The 20,776-nt window shown below is 41.3% G+C and overlaps 2 protein-coding genes across 2 annotated transcripts in view; one reads left to right on the forward strand and one right to left on the reverse strand.

Moving 5' to 3' along the window:
• The window catches only part of CEP83 (centrosomal protein 83), a 101,018-nt gene extending 95,515 nt beyond the window's left edge, over window positions 1–5,503 (forward strand). Inside the window, exons 14-16 of the mRNA XM_081129088.1 lie at window positions 1,914–2,017; window positions 3,480–3,669; window positions 4,843–5,503. Coding sequence (XP_080985214.1) covers window positions 1,914–2,017; window positions 3,480–3,669; window positions 4,843–4,947 — 399 coding nt within the window. The 3' untranslated portion in view covers window positions 4,948–5,503. The remainder of the gene's footprint in view (window positions 1–1,913; window positions 2,018–3,479; window positions 3,670–4,842) is intronic.
• Window positions 5,504–6,133: 630 nt separating this feature from the next.
• PLXNC1 (plexin C1) overlaps window positions 6,134–20,776 on the reverse strand; it is a 154,851-nt gene continuing 140,208 nt past the window's right edge. The window contains exons 24-31 of the mRNA XM_081129087.1: window positions 18,667–18,721; window positions 15,705–15,736; window positions 15,506–15,613; window positions 14,183–14,346; window positions 12,810–12,957; window positions 9,910–10,050; window positions 9,758–9,832; window positions 6,134–8,594 (exon numbers count right to left, since the gene is read on the reverse strand). Of these exons, the coding sequence (XP_080985213.1) occupies window positions 8,490–8,594; window positions 9,758–9,832; window positions 9,910–10,050; window positions 12,810–12,957; window positions 14,183–14,346; window positions 15,506–15,613; window positions 15,705–15,736; window positions 18,667–18,721 (828 nt within the window). The 3' untranslated portion in view covers window positions 6,134–8,489. The remainder of the gene's footprint in view (window positions 8,595–9,757; window positions 9,833–9,909; window positions 10,051–12,809; window positions 12,958–14,182; window positions 14,347–15,505; window positions 15,614–15,704; window positions 15,737–18,666; window positions 18,722–20,776) is intronic.

Here is a 20,776-nt window from a genome sequence, read left to right on the forward strand (position 1 = left end):
GCCCCACCCTGTATAACTGACAGAGGATTCATATTCTGAATATATAAAGAAATTCAACAAATCAAACAGCTTACTCAAAAAATTTTTAAACAGGCAAAAGACTAGGAGAGGCACTTTACAAAAAGGGGGTATCCAGATGTCCAATATGCATAATCACCCTGGTTAGGTATCAAGAAAATGCAAACTAAAACTACATTGACATACGCTTCTGCTCCACCAAAATAGCTAAAATTTCAAAGACTGACCACACCAAGTGTTGATAAGGATGCGGAGCAGTGGGAACTCTCATGTATTGTTGGTGAGCATGGAATCAGTAGAACTTAAGAAAACTATTTACTAAAGCTAAAACATGTATACTCTGTGACTCACTCCTGGGTATATACGCAAGAGAAATGAGTACATGTATCCACCAAAAATGTTCAGGTATGTTCATAGAAGCGTTATTTATAATCTCAAAATGGAAACATTCAAGTTTTCATCAGTAGGAGAATATATAAAATGTGGTGTATCTGTAAAATGGATGACAACGTAACAATGGGAAAGAAGTGTGACATCTAATACATTGTGTATTCATGTAGATGAAGTGCTGAACAGAAACCCAGATACAAAACAGTATATACTGTATGGTTTTTCTCTGACATGGGTGGTTGGATGGATAGGCAGAGTAATAAATTACCCATAAAGGTATAAATGTATACTTGTGGTTTCGGACAGAAGAGGGGTTCCTTTGCCAGAGCAGAGGGCAGGGGCACCAAGGTAGTCTTCTGGGGTGGCGGACGGGAAGCAGCGGGAAGCGAGAGGAGGGATGTCACAGCAGGCAGTTCCCAGCCAGCCGTAACCACGATGACCTGGACCGTGCACTGGGTAAGTATAACAACTGTATATTCATCAGAACACGGTACGCGGCAGTGTACGAACTATACCTGTAAGCAATAGCATAAATCTCACAATATTGAGTGAAAGAAAAAAGCTGTTTGTAAGAGAATGTACACATGAGGTTCAAAAATAGGCAAAACTAAACTAGCTTTGGAAGTGAATTAGTAGGTTACCTTTGCAGAGGACAGGAGATAGAGATTGACAGGAGGGGGGGGGGGCGCCTCTGGTTTAGCCGTGTTGTTGGCCTATGAGGTAATAACACCAGCATTTGCTTTGTGGTTTTACATTTTGCCTTAATTTATGTTCTGTGCATTCTTCTGTAAGCCTGTTATGCTGCAATAAAACAAAAAAAGTTAAGAAAAAAATTCCTAAAGGATCTGTAGCTACTAAAGGATGTACAACATTTATAGGTGTTTTCCTGAGAAAACACCACCTGTTTTATAAAACTGAAAAAAGTCTTACTTGTTTTCATATACTACTATTACATTAGATGTGGGTTTTTCCAGATGATTAGAAAATTTCCCTTTGTAAAGTTTAATTTTTTTTTTTTGGACATGCACTCATAATCTATGTTAACTTTCTGATCCTTTAATTTACTGCTTTGGTAGCAATTTATGAATCGCAATTATGCTTTTAACTTGAATTTTGTTTTAGTTTTTTTTAAACACGTGGTATCTTCTGTGAAATCGAAGAGCTCATGATTTCCTATCAGGTAACAGGCAAACTCTTTGGGAAAGTTTGACTCCTTCCCATTTTAGGTTTGTTTTTGCAGCAATTTAGTTACTGACACCGGTTTTCTTGTTTGGTACTCATAATAGTTCTGTCACATTGAGGATATGAGGTGGATCAGTGTCTTATCATCATTGAAATTTTCAGTAAGAATCATGTCTGCTAATCTTGGTTCCTAGTAAGTGACTAAAAATCCTCCTCTCTAAATAAAATTGTTTTGGTGAGTAAAATATTCACTATTATATAGTTTTGTTCAAATAGGAAAGAAACTGTATTCACACACTTGGTCATGTTATTTCTCTTTCTAGAGAAAATCTCTTCATGAAAACAAACTGAAGAGAATGCAGGAGAAAGTAGAAGTCTTGGAGGCAAAGAGAGAAGAATTGGAAACAGAAAATCAGGTGTTAAATAGGTAATGTGTTTGTGTGTATATATACCCCACGTGGTTATTTTGATATTTTAGAATTTGATTTCTGGGCATAATGCACTGTTTTCTTTTAAAATATACATTTAAAAGAATTCTAAAACTGTTCATTATACTCCTAATTTATTATTCTGTTTTTCTTTTCCCTGGACTGAATGTTCCTTTAAACCAAAAGGTATCTAACACTTGCCAGTGTTGCGTCATAGTTGGGACTGGTAGGAAAGGTTGGTCACTGGCCTTGGTAGCCAGGGGTGGTGTGTTCTTGCTGTTTGGACAATTGTAGTGATTGCATAGTACTAAAATTGTTGCTACAACTTTGAATCAAAGATCAGGTTTTGATTTGGTATGGTAAAATATTACTGGGCTGTAACTTGTGGTTTTTCATTTACATCGAAGCACAGCTAGTAATCTGCATCATTAGCATTTTTGAGCAGAGATTTACCATATTAAGTAAGTGGTAGTGGCCTTATATGACCCATTTGATTCAAGTTAATAAAAAAACCTGCAAATTCAGCTAATTAGTGGTAGCCTTCCGCATTGAGACAGCATCAGACTTTTCTGTAATGGAAATTGCCTATAATATCAAGCAGTGATGTTTTATAATGTCCCCTCGTCTTCTTGCATATAATTACCAAAATGTGAACCGTTGTTTTTTTATAACAACCAAGAGGTTTCTAGACCGTGGAATTGAATGCCAACTTTATAATACTCTGTTCCAAAGTAAGATACCACCAGATTCATTCTAAAACAAAATTCAACTTACCTCTTTCCTAACTGTTAACTTTAAAATATTATCAATTCAAAACTGGGCAGCTGTGGCACAGATCATCCAGAACCCTGAGTGGTTTTGAAACTCTATTTGATTACTGATGTGATTGATGTCAGAAAATTCATGTCCAAAAAGATGATTTGTCAAGGCCTGAAAAGTTAGCTTTTTATCCACGTCATTTTCCCCCTAGAGTTGGAGCTGCACTTTTGTCACTAGCTATATTTTTAAAAATTAGGTTGAACAATGTGAAATTCCCTATACTTGACCATAGTTCCCCTAAAAAATGGCAATTTCGTAAGATTTGACCTCATGTTTTTGTATTGCTGTTTGATTCCTTCTGCATCCTTTGCGTTTGTTGCCTACTTTTAGTTTCAGAATTCATGAGTTGGAGGAGTGGAGTGGAAATGAAAATAAGAATACCAAAAGATGTTTTATTAATTGCAAATAAAACTTTAAAATAGGTTGATAGCCTGCAATGTAGGGTAACAATAATACATATAATTAAGATGTCATTTCCTATTTCTGTTTATCTTACTTGATAAACAGATATTTATGTATATTATATTCAGTTAAACCTTATAATTTAGAAATCCTCTTCCTATTCAAACTTCTGCGAACCATACTGTTTGTCAATAGAGTGCAACTGTATTAAAGCACAGAAACACTTTTTTTCTTTTCAAGACAAAATGTTCCATTTGAAGAATATACAAGGCTTCAGAAAAGACTGAAGGATATACAGAGAAGACATAATGAATTTCGAAGTTTAATTTTGCTTCCTAACATGCCTCCAACAGCACCCGTCAATCCTGCCAGCTTTCAGCCGTCAACCATGGTTCCCGGCATGGAACTGGCCTTTCCTCCTCATATGCAGGTAAGAACATTTATTTTCGGGGAAGTTAGGCCTACATTTCTGTAAGATTTTTACCTGTTTAAGTACAGAGTTAAAGACTCAAATCTTTAACAGAAATTTGCTGAGAAGCAAAGTGCATATCACTCTATTCTATCCGCTAGTGATGGTGCTGGAGTAAAATCTCCCGTTAAGCAGTTTCAGAGGAGCTGGCCTGGTTGGGTGGCTCAGTTGGTTGCAGCGTTGACCTGTGCACCAGGAGGTTTCGGGTTCGATTTCTGGTCAGGGCACATACCTAGGTTTCAGGTTTGATCCTGGATCGGGGTGGGTATGGGAGGCAACTGATCGATGTTTCTCACTCCCATCTCTCTCTCTCCCCCCTTCCCCCCCATTCCCTTCCTCTCTTTCTAAAATCAGTAACATATCCTCTGGTGAGGATAAAAGAAGGAACTTGACTGGTGAGTGTTCGAGTAATCCAGAGTGTGTAGCTCACTCGTATAGTGCTGACTACTAGTGAGCATTTACTAATGTTGTACCGCACTCTGTGTTTTCCGTACAATATTTTATTTAATCCTAATGAAAAATGCTTTGAGGAAAGGTATTATTGTTCTCAATTTACAGATGAGAAAACTGGGAGAGAGGTGAAATGACTTCCCTAAGGTTATAGCTAATAATTGACAAACTTGAGTTTCAACATGTCTGTCTGATTCCATCACCTGGGCTAATTCTACTGTATTAGGTCCTTGAGATACTGAAGGAATCAAATTGGTTGGATGATTTCCAGAAGATGAACTATCACTAAGTAATTACATTTTATAATGCTGTAATATTTTAGTCACGGAATTGAATCTCAGACCGAGTGCTTTGTTTTTAATAAAATGCTAATAAACTTGTCTTATTAGAAAGTTGTCAAATAAGTATGCAGGTCCTGCGTGAGTATTTGATCCACTCCCTGGTGGATTTTACACCTAGAGAAGGATCGACCTGGGCTTTGCTTTAAGGCTGGAGCTGGAGCAGGAGAGAAGCAAGGCAGTGAGTAGTCTGGCCCGTGCGGCACTGTTCTTTCCTTGCCAGGTGTGTAGGCCTGAATAAAAGAGGACTGAGGCTGCTGCCCAAGTTATTTTCCACCAGTTTTTCTAAGTCTCTCTTTCTGAGCCTTTTCTGCATTTTTTCTCTTTTTTTTTCTGTGCTTTTAAGGAGGAACAACATCAAAGGGAACTCTCTCTACTTCGTAAAAGACTAGAAGAACTAGAAACAACACAAAGAAGACAACTAGAGGAACTTGGTTCGCCTGGGGAATGATGTTTTTGGAGAAAAGGGATGAAATCAGTGACTCAATAAAGCTTGAAGTTTTAACATATGTGGCATTTAGATGCTTTATTACTGTTTGCCAAAACCCTTGAATTTGCCTCAAGAAAAGGTACCAGCTGCATGCTGTATTGTATGCAAGTCAGGATTTTAGGATTATACCAATGATGAAGCATTAAAATAGCTTCAGAGATATTTAGAGTATTTATTGACAACCCTTTGAGAATGTTATAAATAAAAGGAACTAATTTAGTTGGGGGATCAAATTTTAAAATTAATTTTATTTTGTTCAATTTTGAGAGCATTTTGCCTGAAATATGCACATGTTAAATTTCTTCTTTCTCGACTTTAGATGCTTGGCAATAACGGGGTCAATAGACCATTTTCTGGTTTATTATATACAAGAGTTACAAACTTCTAGTTCTTGAAAATAGATGACAATTTAAAAGTCAGCATAAAAAATACAACTTAAAGATATCTATATAACACTACCTTTTCTAAAACCTGTGTTCACATAATTTATTAAAGAGCTTAACTATTTTTCTATCTAGCTATATTGTCTTGTGTTTGATTTTTTTCAACCTTACAGTGTGTATTTAGCAATGTAGAAGATCTTACTGATTTCCACTTTTGAGTTAGAAAATAACAAAGAACAAATAATTAAATCCTGTGGCTTTATAAAAACAAGAGCCATTCATTGTAAAACCTGAACCCAGTGGGGTCTCTTTAAAAGAAGTACCATTGGTATTTAACTTTGCCTCCCACTGCTTTGGATTTAACCAAATTACTATAAATGTTTTATTTCTGTGTATCCCTAAGTGTGCCATCATTTGCTTTTTTATGTAACATCGTGTTTTAAAGGAATTCTGCTGGAATAACTTCGTATCAACAAGGCAAAGCTCAAGTCTGCCAAACCAAGTGAAAAGTCCATTATCCAGGAGGCTTCACGATCAAGAGTCTAAATTGATATTGGAGGCTAGCAATGTAATTGAGCTGCCCTTAGCATCATTTAGAAGAAATGAGATTTACTTACTATATAATACAGCTGCTTATTCACAGAGTGCACAGTGACATCTTGTTCCTGAAGAATAAGTAATTTCCCTGGAGCTACTTTGAATGAAAAAAAATCTATTATAACTAGAAGACTTGAAGGAAAAAAAGACAAGAACAGTCCATATTTACATCAAAATGTTTATTTTTGGATATAGACATTTAAAACATTCATCTCCAAGAACAGCTTCAGTCAGGTATACAAGAAATAGACTTTAAATCCCTAATACGGAAAAGGTAACAGAATTAAACTTTAAATGCTGCTGTAGACACTAGTGTTAGGAAAAAAAAAAATAATTATAAATGGTTTTGCACCAAAAAATAGGCAAAGAAACTTGAAAATATAAATTGTTTGCTGTTTGTTTCTCTTGCTGTTTAATATAGACCCAGTGACTGATTGTCTTCAGCACACATCTAATTTGGCCATTTACTGCGTTTGGCTGATGGGATCCAAAAATGTGATCTAGATAGTGCTTTTCACTGGAGGATTGACAAACACGCTACATACATTAGTGAATCTTCACACCACCTCAGTGAGGTAGGATTGAAATATACAGAAATTGAGGCACAAAGAGGTAAGTGACTTGCCCAAAGTTCCCAGCAGCACAGTCCCTGGAAGAGGAGGTGAATCTCCACACAGGACTCCTGTGCCAGAGAGCTGGACGGGGACATCCTTGTGTAGCTTTTACTAAGTAGTCAGATAAAGCTGGAGCTGTTCCTTTGAGTTTTCTTAGCATTTCTGTACCCTAAAGAAGGGGAAGGCTTTTGGGCAACTCTCCTACCATTGGCTCTCAACTCTCCTGTTGTTCTCTGACGCACGCCTTCACATCAAGACTGTAGCAGCCTTAGATGGGGGCCAGACCTCTTACCTTTATTCTTGTAAGTAACCTATTTGGTAGTAGTTTTGAGGTGTGTCCATTGGACAGACAATGGTCAAAAGCGATGGGATTGGGAAGGTACCTATCAGGGCAATAACTGCTTATTTTCTCTGATCAGTTTGTTGAGGTATCACCTCTCTACCAGATATTGAGAAGCAAAATAAATTGCATTTATCTAAAACAAATTCACATTAATTCCTGATATCCCATACGGTGTTGGTAAATGATTTTAAGGAATGTGGATCAATGTTTTATTTGCTACTTGAAAAAATTTCTTTCCTCAGTCTGGGATTTGGAGCACCAAGGGTAAAAGGTGCCACAAGGAAAGTTTGAGAGCTCCCAATTACACTTTCTACTTCTGATTTACTAGAAGGAAAACACAGTGGTATTAAAATTGGTCATGAGCAGCAAAAATTCAGGAATAAAAAATCAGCAATAAAACTACAGTGTAACTGGATAGGGAATTCTTTAAAAAGAAAGGCATGAATAAAATGAGCATTTTTAATTCTTTCTCTTGTGAGGAATACTTTCAAAAAGTACATAGACTAAGATACCAAGTTTTATACTAATATTTTCCAGGCCTTGGGCCTCAAATATATATGTTCATATATAATACTCCAGTGTGAACAGCAATTTCATGAAATGTAAAATGTATCTTTTTTTTAATCACACACAAGTATTTATAACCACAGGGTTCACCAGAACTCTAAAGCAAGGAGACACTAGTACAGAAATGTAGGGTTAGGGGAGTGAGTTATTCTTCCACAGATCTGATCAAAGTTTTTAGAGATAAACTAATGTTTTTTCTTACACATCCAACATGCCCACTACCAAATACATTTAGTTTGGGAAAATAAAATGAAAGAAACACACCTTAAGACAAAGTATCTGGATAAAATGCTGTTGCCTATAAATAAAGCTTACTCATGCTCCTTGCTTTAGAGCTCCTTAGTGAAATGGAGGTGAGTTTGATGGAGTGCAGTTGGTGACCACTGAAAAACACAGCCCTTTCAACAATGTTGCAACACTGTTAGTTTTTGGTTTAAAAACACACACACACACTCACAAATGCTAAGTGTACACACTACCAAATTCTGCAACCAGCTTTTCCAAGAACTACTGAGGAAACTTTCAATGCTGCAGATCCTCAAGGTTGCCCTAACACCTCCACCTTGTTTCCAAATGACTCATTTCACATTTTGCTCTGATCACCGACAGTGTCCCTTTTCTGCAAAGGTGCAGTGTAGTCACAAGTGCTACATAACTGTAGTTTTCAAACAAAACCACTTATATCATTGTGCTTAAGTGGAGACTGTAGTTACAATACTGACATTTGCTTACTGGCCCTGTATTCTCTGTAAACAAGGAGGCTGTTTGCAACAACCAGTTCAGCTCTATTTACAGAAGGGTTCCCACAGTATACACACAGGCACAGTAGTTGGTATGCTTTCTAAAAGCTGTGCATGTGCCTTGGTCTCTTAAAGACGGTGCTCAAAGTGGAACCTATGTGCAAACTTAAAAAATTAACGACACAGAGTAGCTCAAGCAGCCATTTTGCTCCCAAGTCGTCTGAAGAACTTTGCCAGGTTAAGCCAGGCCCCAGAGTGCTCACATCCACTTGCATTTCTTCTTTTCATCAAATAAGACTTTTACATGCAAGAGTTGTTTCTGAGCTTCTTCCAGCCCTCGTTCTCTTTCTAGTTTATTTAGAATCTGTTGACAATCAGAACAGTTATTTTAGATATTGTGGTTTTTAGCATTACAATTCTGTTTTTTTCTTTTGCATTCCTGATACTGTGAGTGGTAAAAGCTGTATGAAGCAGATGCCAACATTTTCAATCATTTACATACTCACTTTGCAAGTTGTTTTGCTAAGTCATTATCACAGGATCAACAATACTTTGGCTTAAAATAGAAACTCGCAATAAATACCAACTGTTTGCTTACAAATACGGGGCCAGACCTCCAAGGCCCTATTTTATGCATTATGTCACAGCCATTCCAAGCACAGCAAGCATTTCTGGGCAGCCAACATGCAGGCAAGTATTTCTTAAATGCAGCAGGCAGGGGCATCCTGGTCAGAGATGGATATTTCTCTTCCCTCCCCTCCCATCCTGGGCAGTCTAGACCCTCCTCTTCCCTCCCTCCCCTCTCCTCCCCTCCCCTCCCCAGTGCTTCCCTTCTACCCCTGACCCCTGGAAAGAGGGATGCTTATCGTGTTTAAGGAACTCATTGCCTCTACCCTACCTTAGCTCTTCACTTGATCTTCAAGTAGCAAATGGAATTGGTGAGCTATTCTCACCATTGACATGGATAGCCTGTCCCAGCATGACTGAGTGGGGGGGAATCAGGGAAGGGGGAATTAACATATATTTGGAAACAACACATCTGATGACTGTCTGTCTGAATTCCCAAAGAAAAAAATCCAGATTAAGGAGAATTAATCATTGAGAATGGCTTATTGAAATAGTTTAAGTTAGAAAAATGTCATACTTTCATATAACTATTGAATACAGAATCTAGGTGATTTAACAAGCTTAGCTTTCATTTTAGCAGATTACAATCAAGCATAAGCTGGCCCCGTTTAATAGGACCACTACTTACTCGTGAGAGTTAACTTGAGTCAGTGTGGCTGTCGGCCCCATGAACTCAAACGTAAATTCAGGCCGGTCCAAAGGTGAGCAGCATAAAACTAAGAGGGACAGCGGCATGTGCAGGGGCTGGCGTGGTGCCAGGACCCCCTCGGACGGGCTCCAGGCCTCCCGCTTCTGGCCAGGTGGGATGCCAGAGCCATCCTGAGACCTAGCGAATGCTTCAGAACCAAGTCCTGGTGACTGGTTCATATCAATTTTTGTAAATGTAATTTAAAATCTTACCTCATCAAAATATTTTATGATGTATTTGAAGATTTCTGTCAAGGCCACTTCTTCATTAAATTCATTTTCATGTTTCTTAAAGAGAGAAAGGCTTGTTGAGAGATTCTCAGACAACTTTTTTTTAATAAAAAGAAGTAACTTTCCAACCATACCTTAGATTCCTGAGTTAAGAATTCTTCCATTTCTGAGGATGACAATGGAGGCAAGTCCCTGATTGCTTTGTAATAAGATTTTACTTCCTCTTTGTAGGTCGGGATATCCTTGGCATAGAGAAGTTTATTAGTTGGTGCTTCCTAAAAAATAAAAATAAAAGCAACAATCACCAAAAGAGTGAAAAACCCTGGGGAACGTGTAGCCGTACTAATGCAGCTGCACCCCACCTCTGTTGCTCCCTCCTGGCCACGTGTTGCCACGCAGCAGGCCTTCCCCAGTGTTCGCTGAGTGAGTGACTGCTATCCAGAGAGCTCTGGTGAGTCACTATTATTTTCAGGCAGATTAAATGCTAATATATTCTGCCTTCCTCTCGTAAAAGAACTAAAATTATTATTTGTGCATGATTTGAGTTACGGTAACAATGGAACTTATTTCAATCATACTTCCCTTCTAATGGCTGTAAAAAGCCTGAATTAAAACATTTGCTGTCATCTCACCCACCAGTGGATTTTGGCATTTATAAAAGATTTGATTGTAGGTCTGATTGAGCCCTTTATATAACCATGAAAGTGGTAAGTGATTGGCAGCGATGGACTTTTCTGCTTGTCCTGTTTAATAGAAAGATCTCCCAGTGTCTTCAGGGAAGCACATGGTCATTAGTACTTGGGGATCTGATAGCTGCTTTTGCAAAAGTTCCCTGGCAGTTTGAATGTTTTTATGTAATTATAATGGATATTTTAAAAATAAGTGATTTTATTTTAAAAGTCATTCTTTTTCACACAAAAAATTCTACTCAGGGAAGATAGATGAGTTAATAATAGGGCCACTGCCCCAGTACCTTTGAAAATGTACTGATGGCTTGAATGGCCACAGCAGTGGCTTGAATAATTCTGAAGGATGGCTAGATTGAGGTGTTTTTCACTTGTCAAGTTTAAGTAGAGCCCACAAATCATGCAATCATTCATTAAAATTTTAGTTAGGCAGGCACTGTGTAAAAAGGTGAGGAAGACTTGGTACCTGCTCTTTAGAAGCTTACAATCTAGTTGGGAAGATAAACTTACACAGTGCTTACTATGATACCAGTAATCAGTAGCAGAGTGGAGAGTAAAGAAAAGGACCCCAGGATCGGGCAAATCAGGGATCATAACTGTGTGATCTTAGGCAAGACTTGTCACCTCTCAGAACATCCAGTTTCCTCATCTGTAAAATGAGTACTATTATCTACCTTATGTGGTTCTTGTGAGGATTCAAGAACATATTAAGTAATCAATAAGCCAAGACAATTTTTACTTTGAATAAATAAGCATTTAAGTATCTTTCAGTGTGTTGTGTACTAAGAACTTTATGGGTCAAATGATGAAAGTGTGGGAGCTACATCAGGACCAAGTTTACAAAGATATATTCAGGCTGACCTGGGGGTCCTATGATTTCTAGTACATATTAAGAAATCAAGTGGAATGAATGAAATGCTGGTAAATGAATGAATAAGTAGGATTTTACTTGGGTTATGAGACAGGAAGAGATGAGCAAAGGGATGTAAAAACAAGTTCACAGTAAACTTGGGAAAAGTAAAAGCTGTAGCATAGACGTTGTATGGAATGTATGAGAATCTGAGGAGGACAGGAAAGAGACTTGGAGCCCAATCAGAAGGGCCATGGAAGGTAATGGGAGGTATTTACAATGTTTTAAGCAGGAGACGGACAAGATTAGATTTGTGTTTTAGAAAAATAACCTGAGACACATGAAAAGGAAAAGTTGGGGAGATGAGGCAGCCAGCCAGGGCAAGGATACCAGTTAGGAGATGAGGGACGGGGCAGAGAGTTGAGAAGAAAGGGACAGACATTTTAGAGACCGAAGTGGGTAGTAACCACCTGGGGATAGAGGTTGGGAGAAGGAACCTCTTCCTTCCTTCCTGAGGGAGGGAGGGGTCGAAGATAATGCTGAGGATTCTGCCTTGAGAGCCTAGGCAGCGTTAGGGGACAAAAGTAAAACAGGTTTGTTTTGTAGCTGCAGGGTGACGGCGAGTTTAGATTTAGACTGGGACCTGAAGCACCTGCGAAACATCGCTCACACCTCACTCCAGGCACTCAAACTCCTACCCGACAGCCTTGCTCAGCTTCAGAAGATTTTCTCAAATCCACTAGGTACAGATATCGCTCAGTTTAATATACTTTGGAGGGCTTGAGTAGGACCAAAACATCTCTTTCAAAGTTTGCTCTGTATTTTTTTTTATTTTATTGATTTCAAAGAGAGGAAGGGAGAGGGAGAGAGAGAAACATCAATGATGTGAGAGAGTCACTGATGAGATGCCTCCCCCAGGCCCCCCACTGGGGATCAAGCCCTCAACCTGGGCGTGGCCCTGATGGAATCGAACCATGATCTCCTGGATCACAGATCGAGGCTCAACGTCTGACCCATGCTGGCTGGGCTGCTCTGTAGTTTTATTTTTTTTTTTGCTTTCTTAGGGCTTTTGCTCAGCAAAGAAAACCATAGTAAAAACCATATTGATGTTTTTTAATTATAAACTGACAAATGTTAGAAATCTTGGGTAAGATTTTCAAGTAGACTCTTTTTAGGTATATTTAAATGGCATTAATTTGGGTCAATTTCAGTAGTCTCACACTTTGAATGTATAGTTTATTAGTATCTGCAGGATGTTCTATATTTTGCTGTAAAGAGTTGTGCAGTAGTGTTGGGATAATCAACTATTTTGTTTTCATTTAGACTAAAATAGAAATAAATGGGACAGATTTTAAAAAGCAAATTTTCAGTGACATCATTGACTATTTCTTTTTAGCTGGTGTGATTTAGACCAATTGTTTATTATTTGAATGTTTACAAGAAAGAGTGCTTCAGACTTATGGGAGTACATACAGGAACTACTAGAGCCGGGCCTTACCTTCCCGAGCTGCTGCTCCGTGAGAGAAAATGCGTCCATGAATGCCTGGGCGATCACTGACAAACAGCCGTCTATGTGCGGTGTCTTCTTAATGTCAAAGACGAACTGGGGGTTCTTCAGGATGTTTACCCAGAAGCGAAGCGGAAGGCTGTTCCGAGAGAGAGACAGAGAGAAGATTTCTTTGCAAGCTCCCCCACTCGTATGACGCGGGTGTGTTATCAGTCTGTAAATGGGCGTGTTTGTCTCTGTTACTGAAGTTTGCACGTCTGCTCTGCCAAACACCAAGCAGCAGACAGCAGCCTCACTCAGCAGGGAGGGCTGGAGGAGAAGTCTGAAGGTGGAGTTGACCAGACAGACTCTCCAGACAGTCCTGGTTATATCAGATGATGACCGCCAAAGAGAACATCTCAGCAGACCCCCAGAGCTGACCTCTTCTCGCCCGAAGTGCTACACCCTGGCCTAAGCCACCATCTCCTCTCACCTGGATTATTACCTCCTGGCTCCTGACAGCTGCTTCTCCCAAAACTACCAGCCACCCTCACCGCAGAACCAGGTCATGTCTCCTCTGCTCAACACCTGGCGGGCTCCCCTCCTCCGATAAGACCCCGGCATGGTGGGGGGCTGGGCCCTGGCCGGCTGCCCTTCCCCTCGCTCATCCTAACCCGGTGCCCTCGCTGCTGCTCCTGCGCGCCAGGCCAGCTCGCGCCTCAGGACCTTGGCTTTAGTCGGCCGGCTTCCGGGAACTCTCTCCTCCCAGATAGTCTCATGGTTCATGCTCTCTCACTTCTGTAAAGACCTGGCTCACGTGTCCTCATCGCTGTGGGGCTTCTGACCCCTGGCCTGAGCCTTGCCTCAGCTTAGGATAAAATGTTAAAAAACAAAATAAAACACAACCCTTTGGCTAATTCTCATGGTATCTGAGTACTGCGTTTGATTAAATAAAAGCAGAAATTTTCTATACAGAATCGGAGTATAGACAGACAGCTTGGAAATTGCAAAATGATTCATTCTCTGAGGGATAAATAAGAGTTCTCTACTGGAAAACTATGATAAAACCACAAAATATTAATTTCTCATCTTTTGCAGGTCCAGCTAAACTTGTTTTAACATTCAGAACAAAATCTTTTTCATGCATTGAAGACAATGGAGTTTGTTTATTTTATCCTAAAGAACAGGGTGCTCTGTATAAGATTGGTTTTGTTTATTGTTTAAAATAGTAACAGCAAGAAACTGCTTTGCCAACATAGCCTCTCAAGCCGAAGACTCTGCTCTTGGGATAAATGAATCCTCTAACTGCCCACACCCTCCTTCCAGTTAAGATTCTGTCCCAGGCTCTTGAACACAGTCAGTAATCACCTAAAGCTTGTTCTCACCTGTTTGTTTTCCAAATATGCACGACGTCAGGATCGGTGATTTTTTTGTTTTCAGCCTGGGCGTCTAAAAAGTCAAAGAAGTACTTGATAGCAAACGGGGCTCTGCTGTTGGGTAAACTCCAAATGCTTCTAAAAAGTTTTTCAAGCACAGAGTGGATTGCCACCTGGAGGACACAGAACATCGGCTTAGGAGATTAAAACAAATAGGGGAGTGGTTCTGAAAACATGGTGGAAAATGAAATCTAAGTTCATAGAAAATGATCTGCAAAACAGAGCCAAGCAAGCTGAAGAGTATGTACAACTGTCAAACGAGGCCAGCACTTGCAGCACAGGGCAGCGGTCCTGGAAACCAGGCAAGGGTTTAGATTTGGTTCAGAAGGCTCTTGCTGATAACAACACTGTTTAGTCGAGAGGAAATCTCTAGCAGTTGGGATGCCAGTTGTGGGGCTGTATTCATAAACCAAGAAACCACGGATGTTTAGCTTTTATAAGTTACCGTCAGCCTGGAAAAACTCAAGTGATGCTGCTCTGTCCCCAGAATATCCTGTTGCATATATTTCTGTCATGGGGTTTTATTGTGTACTTTCTGAAGCATTTGAGTGTTTTATAAAAACCAAATAGGCAGAGCTCTGTGGTGCAGATGAGAAAATCAAGAGGCTCTGGCTGTCCTCTGCCCACTAAACAAATCTCCTAAGCTCCATGCAGATGCTGCTATAAGCTGAAGAGGCTGGCCCAGCAGGAGACGGGCCCAGGTCTGGACAATAGCATTTATGTTGCCAGTCATTTCAGAAAAAAGGGATCACCGCAGACTTCTGCTAATCCCACTAAAAGCCAGATAAAGTAAAATTTGCTCCCAATTTGGTATTCCACTGACTTTCACAAGTAACACTTATATGTGAACAGAATTCTTAATTTTAAAATGAAAAAGAAAAATCAAGATTTACTCGGTTTATAGTCACTGACCGCCCCCCCCCCATTTTATTTGCAATTCAAAGAGAGAGTTTTATTGCTCATCCATAATAACAAACAAAAAGGAGTAATTATGCTGTCAACCTAAAAAACAATAGTGAACTGGTGGCTAAAGGACTGGGAACAATATTAAATCCCTGATTGAAGATGTTACAGGAGAAATTTGTAAAGTGCTATTATCTTTGCAGTTTATAAATAAAGGGGGGGGGTAGGAAGTGTTTATGATTTAAACTTTCATTTTGCTTTGCTAGAAGGCACAAGGGATTTGTAACATTTTCACACTTCAGTGGAAATTAAGTCAAACATATACACCCCCAGCGCTTCTGGGAAAGCGCTCCAGAGCAGTGCATGTACCTTGGTCGACAGCAGCTTTGTCAGATACATTTCTTTTACTTTGAACTTGTGTTTCCCTCGATGTCTCTTTCCTTGCACATCTTGGAATGCTTCCGAATCTGGTAAAATCTGAAGGGAGACAGAGCAGCAGTGTTACCCAAGGAAAGCGGTCCTGGTGCGGAAGGCATCCAATTCAGGGAGCGCAGAGGGCAGAACTCACCAAATGGCAGTGGTCATCCGAGTATTCCACGTCTGAAAGCCGAGAAGAAGGAGAGAAAACAGCCCATTAACAACAGAACCTCGGGCTGTCTGGTCTCATAAAATGCCCCATTTGCGCTAGGAAGAGGTTACTTGAGCGCTTCTACTTTAGCTCTTCACAGCGACATTCTCCCCTTGCTTTGTCTTAAGATCTTAAGAACAGTGCGAAGACTGGGCCAGGTACTGCAGTGGAAAGCAGGTTCCCTGTCCCTGGAAGTGTGAAAAGTGACTGAAAGATCACTTGCTGCTGATCATTACCAACTACATGCAAGGGCTACAAGGCATCCGGCAATGAATCAGACAGACCTAGTTCCCGGCCTAACGGAATTCACATCCTAGCCAAGGAGAGAATTTCATGTACTAATTACACAATTGTTTAACTGTAATTGTGATAAGGATTGTGAAGAATCACATGCCAGGAAAGTATCTAACAAGGAACTAACCTGGTCTGGGAGGTTTCCCTGAGGAAAGGATGCTAGAGCTAGCCAGGCAAGTGGGGAAAGGGGAACAGGTGCAGAGGTCAGAATGTGAGAAGGAACTTGACGCCTTCTGGGACCTGAAAGAAAGGCCATTAGGTGCAGTTCACAGAGCAAGTGGGAGGGTAGCAGGGAAAGAGGGCGGTCTTGTAAGAAATGTGGCTGTGCGGTAAATGGGAAAAGAGGAATTGGTTTTTTGTTTTGAAGATGAGAGAGACTAGACACTTGAAATACTAGTAAAAAAACTATGATAGCCAGAGGAAGAAAAGAAAGTGTAGGTGACAGATTATTGGTGGTGTGAAAATGCCTAGAAGGTCAAAAAGATGGTGGGATCCAAAGCACGGGGGGGACCTGGGCCTTGGCTGGGCCCTAGGACGTCAGGGGAAGCGAGGAGGAAGCGGCAGGTAGGGGGTAGGGGGTAGGTTTGGCGCTGGATGTTGAAGGAGTTCCGATTTCTGTTTTCTCTGTGAAGTAAAAGATAAGTCACCTGCTGACTGTCAAGAGAGCTGTGTGGGACCGGCTTTGAGGAGAAAGGGTGGAATGAGATGCCTAGAGAAACAGCGTGAGTAGGCATCGCTAAGGGCCCTGGGCCAGTTGAGCACCAGGAGTGCAGAGGGACTCCCGCTGCACTGTCACTGCTTTCCTCCTCTCGGCTGCCTGGCTGTAGGCTAAGGAAAGGCTAGTTGCTGGTACCATATAGGTAGTTAGACATGAGCAGAGCAAGTACAACAGGCCAGGTACAGAAACTCACCAGGGAGATAGTCTAGCAAGGGGCAAAACTAGAAAACAAGAACCTTGTCCGCAGGGTAACCTTTCCTCCCTAGCGTATTGCTTGTCATGAGGTTTGGAAACCCTGAATTTTCGTATCACAGGTCATGCTGTTTAGACCCCCTGGACCTTTACCTCCCTAAAGATAACACCTAGGCCTCCGCTGTATTTCAGCTCCAGGCCCAGAAAAGTAGCAAAACCAGACAAGTGATGCCATGGCTGCCTCAGGACCAGCTACATCAACTGCTGACCCCCTGCCCTGGCACCGACGAATCAGTGGAGACCACGACCCTGAAAAGCACACCTGTAAAGCTGATGAATATGCTACTGAGACCCTCCCCTGAGACCTCCCCTTAGATTTCCACCAGCAAGAAAGAGATAAATAAGCTCTGGATGAAGCACCCAGTGTGCACCATTCCCTTCCCCCTTTCTTTCCTCTAAGGGACCCCAGAAGACTTGCAACCAGGGTAGCAGTGGGCAACGGCAGCTCATCCCAAGTTTACCCCCTGAACCTGTCTCCAAAGCCCCCTTTTCTCTGACTTCTCGGTGATCCAAAGCAGCCCAGCCTAGGCTCTCCTGTTACTTCTGTGCTAAGCCCTTCCTTGTTTCACTGTCCTAAGTATATTTTTGCTACGGCCAATAAATTCTTACTTTGCTACACTTTGTCTTGTGATTGAAATCTTTCCTTCAAGAAGACAACCGAGGTCTCATCATCTCCCTGGTAACAGCTGGGTTCATCCAGGGCTGGGTTTTTGACAGAGGCGATGAAAGGATAGAGGGGTAGGGGGTTTGGAGGGTCAGCAGGAGAGAGAGGAAAATAATGGCTCTCGACTGCCTGGAGGTCCAATGAAGAGATCCATACACAAGATCCCCAATAACAAGCTCTGCAACAGGCTCAGTGTTTGAAGCCTAAAACACAATCCTTCCACTCTGTACAACACAAGCACACCGCTGCGCCTGTGCCAGGTGCTCCTCTCACCCAGCCCGATGGAATGATGGACAGTGTCCCACGGCCTACCAAACTGCCCTCTCATCGGGAGCCCAGCGTTCCCTGTCGGTACTGACCAGGTGGTAGGACCCGGCAGCCTCCTAAAACTGAATTCAGGAATCAGGAAGCCCCACCTCCGACTGTGAGAAAGAGGAGCCCTGCGGGTGAGGCCCAGAACCTGGCTGAGGGCTGAGGGCTGACTGTCTTGGCTGGAACTGGGCCCAGGGGTTTTCTTAAGGCTGTCACAGTGTTCTCTGCCCCCAGGCTACCAGTAAGGCAGAGTTAGTTGAGAGAGGCCTAGTGACTTTCTCATAAAAGCTCCCAGGTTATCTTGTTTGTTCAGCACTTGCAGGGCTGTGGGTTGTCTGCGAGCTTCCCCCACCGTGCAGGGCGCTCGCCGGTCAGCCCCGTGGTGCTAAGGGGCCGGCGAGGGGCTCGGAAGGCTCAGGGTCTGCCCGGGCCAGGCTGGCGAGAGGCAGCAGCTTCCTGCCCGGGCTCGGGCTCTTCCCAGTTCCCTGTCCTGGCAGGGCTCACATTCTTAGGACTAGGAAAAGATGGAAATGGCTTTTCTCTGCTTCCAGAGAATTACATGGCAACTACTCAACCTCAATTTTGTGACAAGTCTGAGAGAAGCAAAAAGGCGATACTTTATAAAGTGGGGTGAGAACAAAGGTTAACATTACGTTGGTTACCTGATGTAAAATTTGCTATCTTCTTAAAGACTTTTATAGTGGATCCATTTGATATCTGAAAGCAAAGATAAAAAATATATGAGTTTTCAAAATTTAATGTATTTCTCACCTTTACCCAGGAATTAAATGGCTGGATGGATTTTACAGTCTCACTTATTAAATCAAAATATTTATCAAGAATTCCTATGTCCTGGGCACTGTGCCAGAAGATGGGACTATAATGATGAGGAAGACACTGTCCTCAAGGAGCTCACGGTCCTGTAAAGGAGACAGACAAGGCAATGAGATGCGGGGCGGCCAGCGCTAGGAGGTGGAACCCAGATGCTTCGGGACCGATGGGAGGTGGCTTCACGCCAGAAGAGGGAAGACGAAGCTGTGCGAAGCTATACCTGGGGGCAAGAGACACTTGAGCTACCTTCACTTTTGAGGTTCCTACTTTATTTATAAATGCTGAAACAGGTTTTCAGAAACTAGCATATAAAGCTGGAGTTTACCCTGCAAAAGAGCAATTTCCCATCTAGGTGTTATACCCAACAGAAATCAGAACATATCCTGATAGTAAACTGCTTACAATTGCTGTATGCTGGAAACAAACCAAATACCATCAACAGAATGAATAAATACTTTGGGGTATGTTCATACAACAAAATGTTATAAAACAATGAAAATAAGCAAATTAGCCCTGGCCGGGTGGCTGAGTTGCTTAGAGCATCGTCCAAATACGCCAAGGTTGTGTGGGTTTGATCCCTGGTCAGGGCACATACAAGAGGCAACCAGTGGATGCATAAATAAGTAGAACAAATCGATGTGTTTCTCAAGTCAATAAGTACATTTTTTTAAATTAAAAAATATGTATATATAAAAATGAGCAAATTATTGCTACATGTCCCATGGATGAGCCTCACAGCGATGCTGAGCAAAAGCAGCCCAACACAAAGGAACGCATACTGTGCGCTTCCATTCTCGTAGGGCTCAAGCAAGTCAAAACTATGATGTGAGAGGTTTGAGGAAGAGGGGTGGTAACTAGGAGGGCCGGGGCTTCTGAGGGGCCCATCATGTCCCATTTCCTGACTAGAGTGGCAGTTACAGGAGGAGCTCACTTTGTGATAACTCATCAGCAGTACCCTTAGGATTTGTTCTCTTTTATGCAGCTGTATCCTGTTTTTAAAAGGAAGCTTGTAAAATCATAAAAATTGCGTACACATTAAAATAAAAAATTTTAATTTAACTATATCTTACAGGAAAGTACTTAACATTCACAAATATAAAGTGTACATACAGCTCAAGGAATGTTCACTGAAGTACACACCTGGGTAACTACCACTCACATCAAGATGTAAAATTCTATTTCCAGGTCCTAAGAAGCACCTCCATTATCCCTTTCCAGCCAATAACGGCCCCTTCCTTTTCTAACTTCCATCACTATTGCTTAGCTCTTGAACTTCATATAAATGGAGTCGTTCAGTGTATATTCTTGAGTCCAGCTTCTTAGGGTCAATATTAAGGTCTGTGATGTTTATCCAAGTTGTTGCAGCTACTAGCAGTTTGTCTGTTTACAATTACTGTGTATTATTACTCCGCTATATGAATATACTACAAAAAAAATGCCATACAGCCTGGGCCAGCATGGCTCAGTGGTTGAGCATTGATGTATGAACCAGGAGGTCCGGGTTCAATTCCCGGTCAGGGCACATGGCCTGGTTGCTGGCTCCATCCCCAGTGAAGGGTGTGCAGGAGGCAGCCAATCAGTGACTCTCTCTCACCATTGATGTTTCTATCTCTCCCTCTCCCTTCCTCTCTCTGAAATCAGTAAAAACACATTTTTTAAAAAAAAGGAAAAAAAATTGTCATGCAAGAAAAGGAGTACTGACACATGCCACAATATGAATGAACCTCAAAAACATAAGTGCAAGGAGCCAGTCACAGAAGACCACGATGGTGTGATCCCATTTATACAAAATGTCCAGAATAGGCAAATTTCTACAGACAGAAAATAGATTACTAATTGCCTAAGGCAGGGGTCAGAGGAATGAGGAGTGACTGCTAATGAGTTCAAGGTTTCTTTTTGGGGTGATGACAATGTTCTAAAACTAGATTATGGCAATGATGA

This window comes from Miniopterus schreibersii, assembly GCF_964146895.1.
Source record: "Miniopterus schreibersii genome assembly, chromosome: 2".
Classification (NCBI taxonomy): Eukaryota; Metazoa; Chordata; class Mammalia; order Chiroptera; family Miniopteridae; genus Miniopterus; species Miniopterus schreibersii.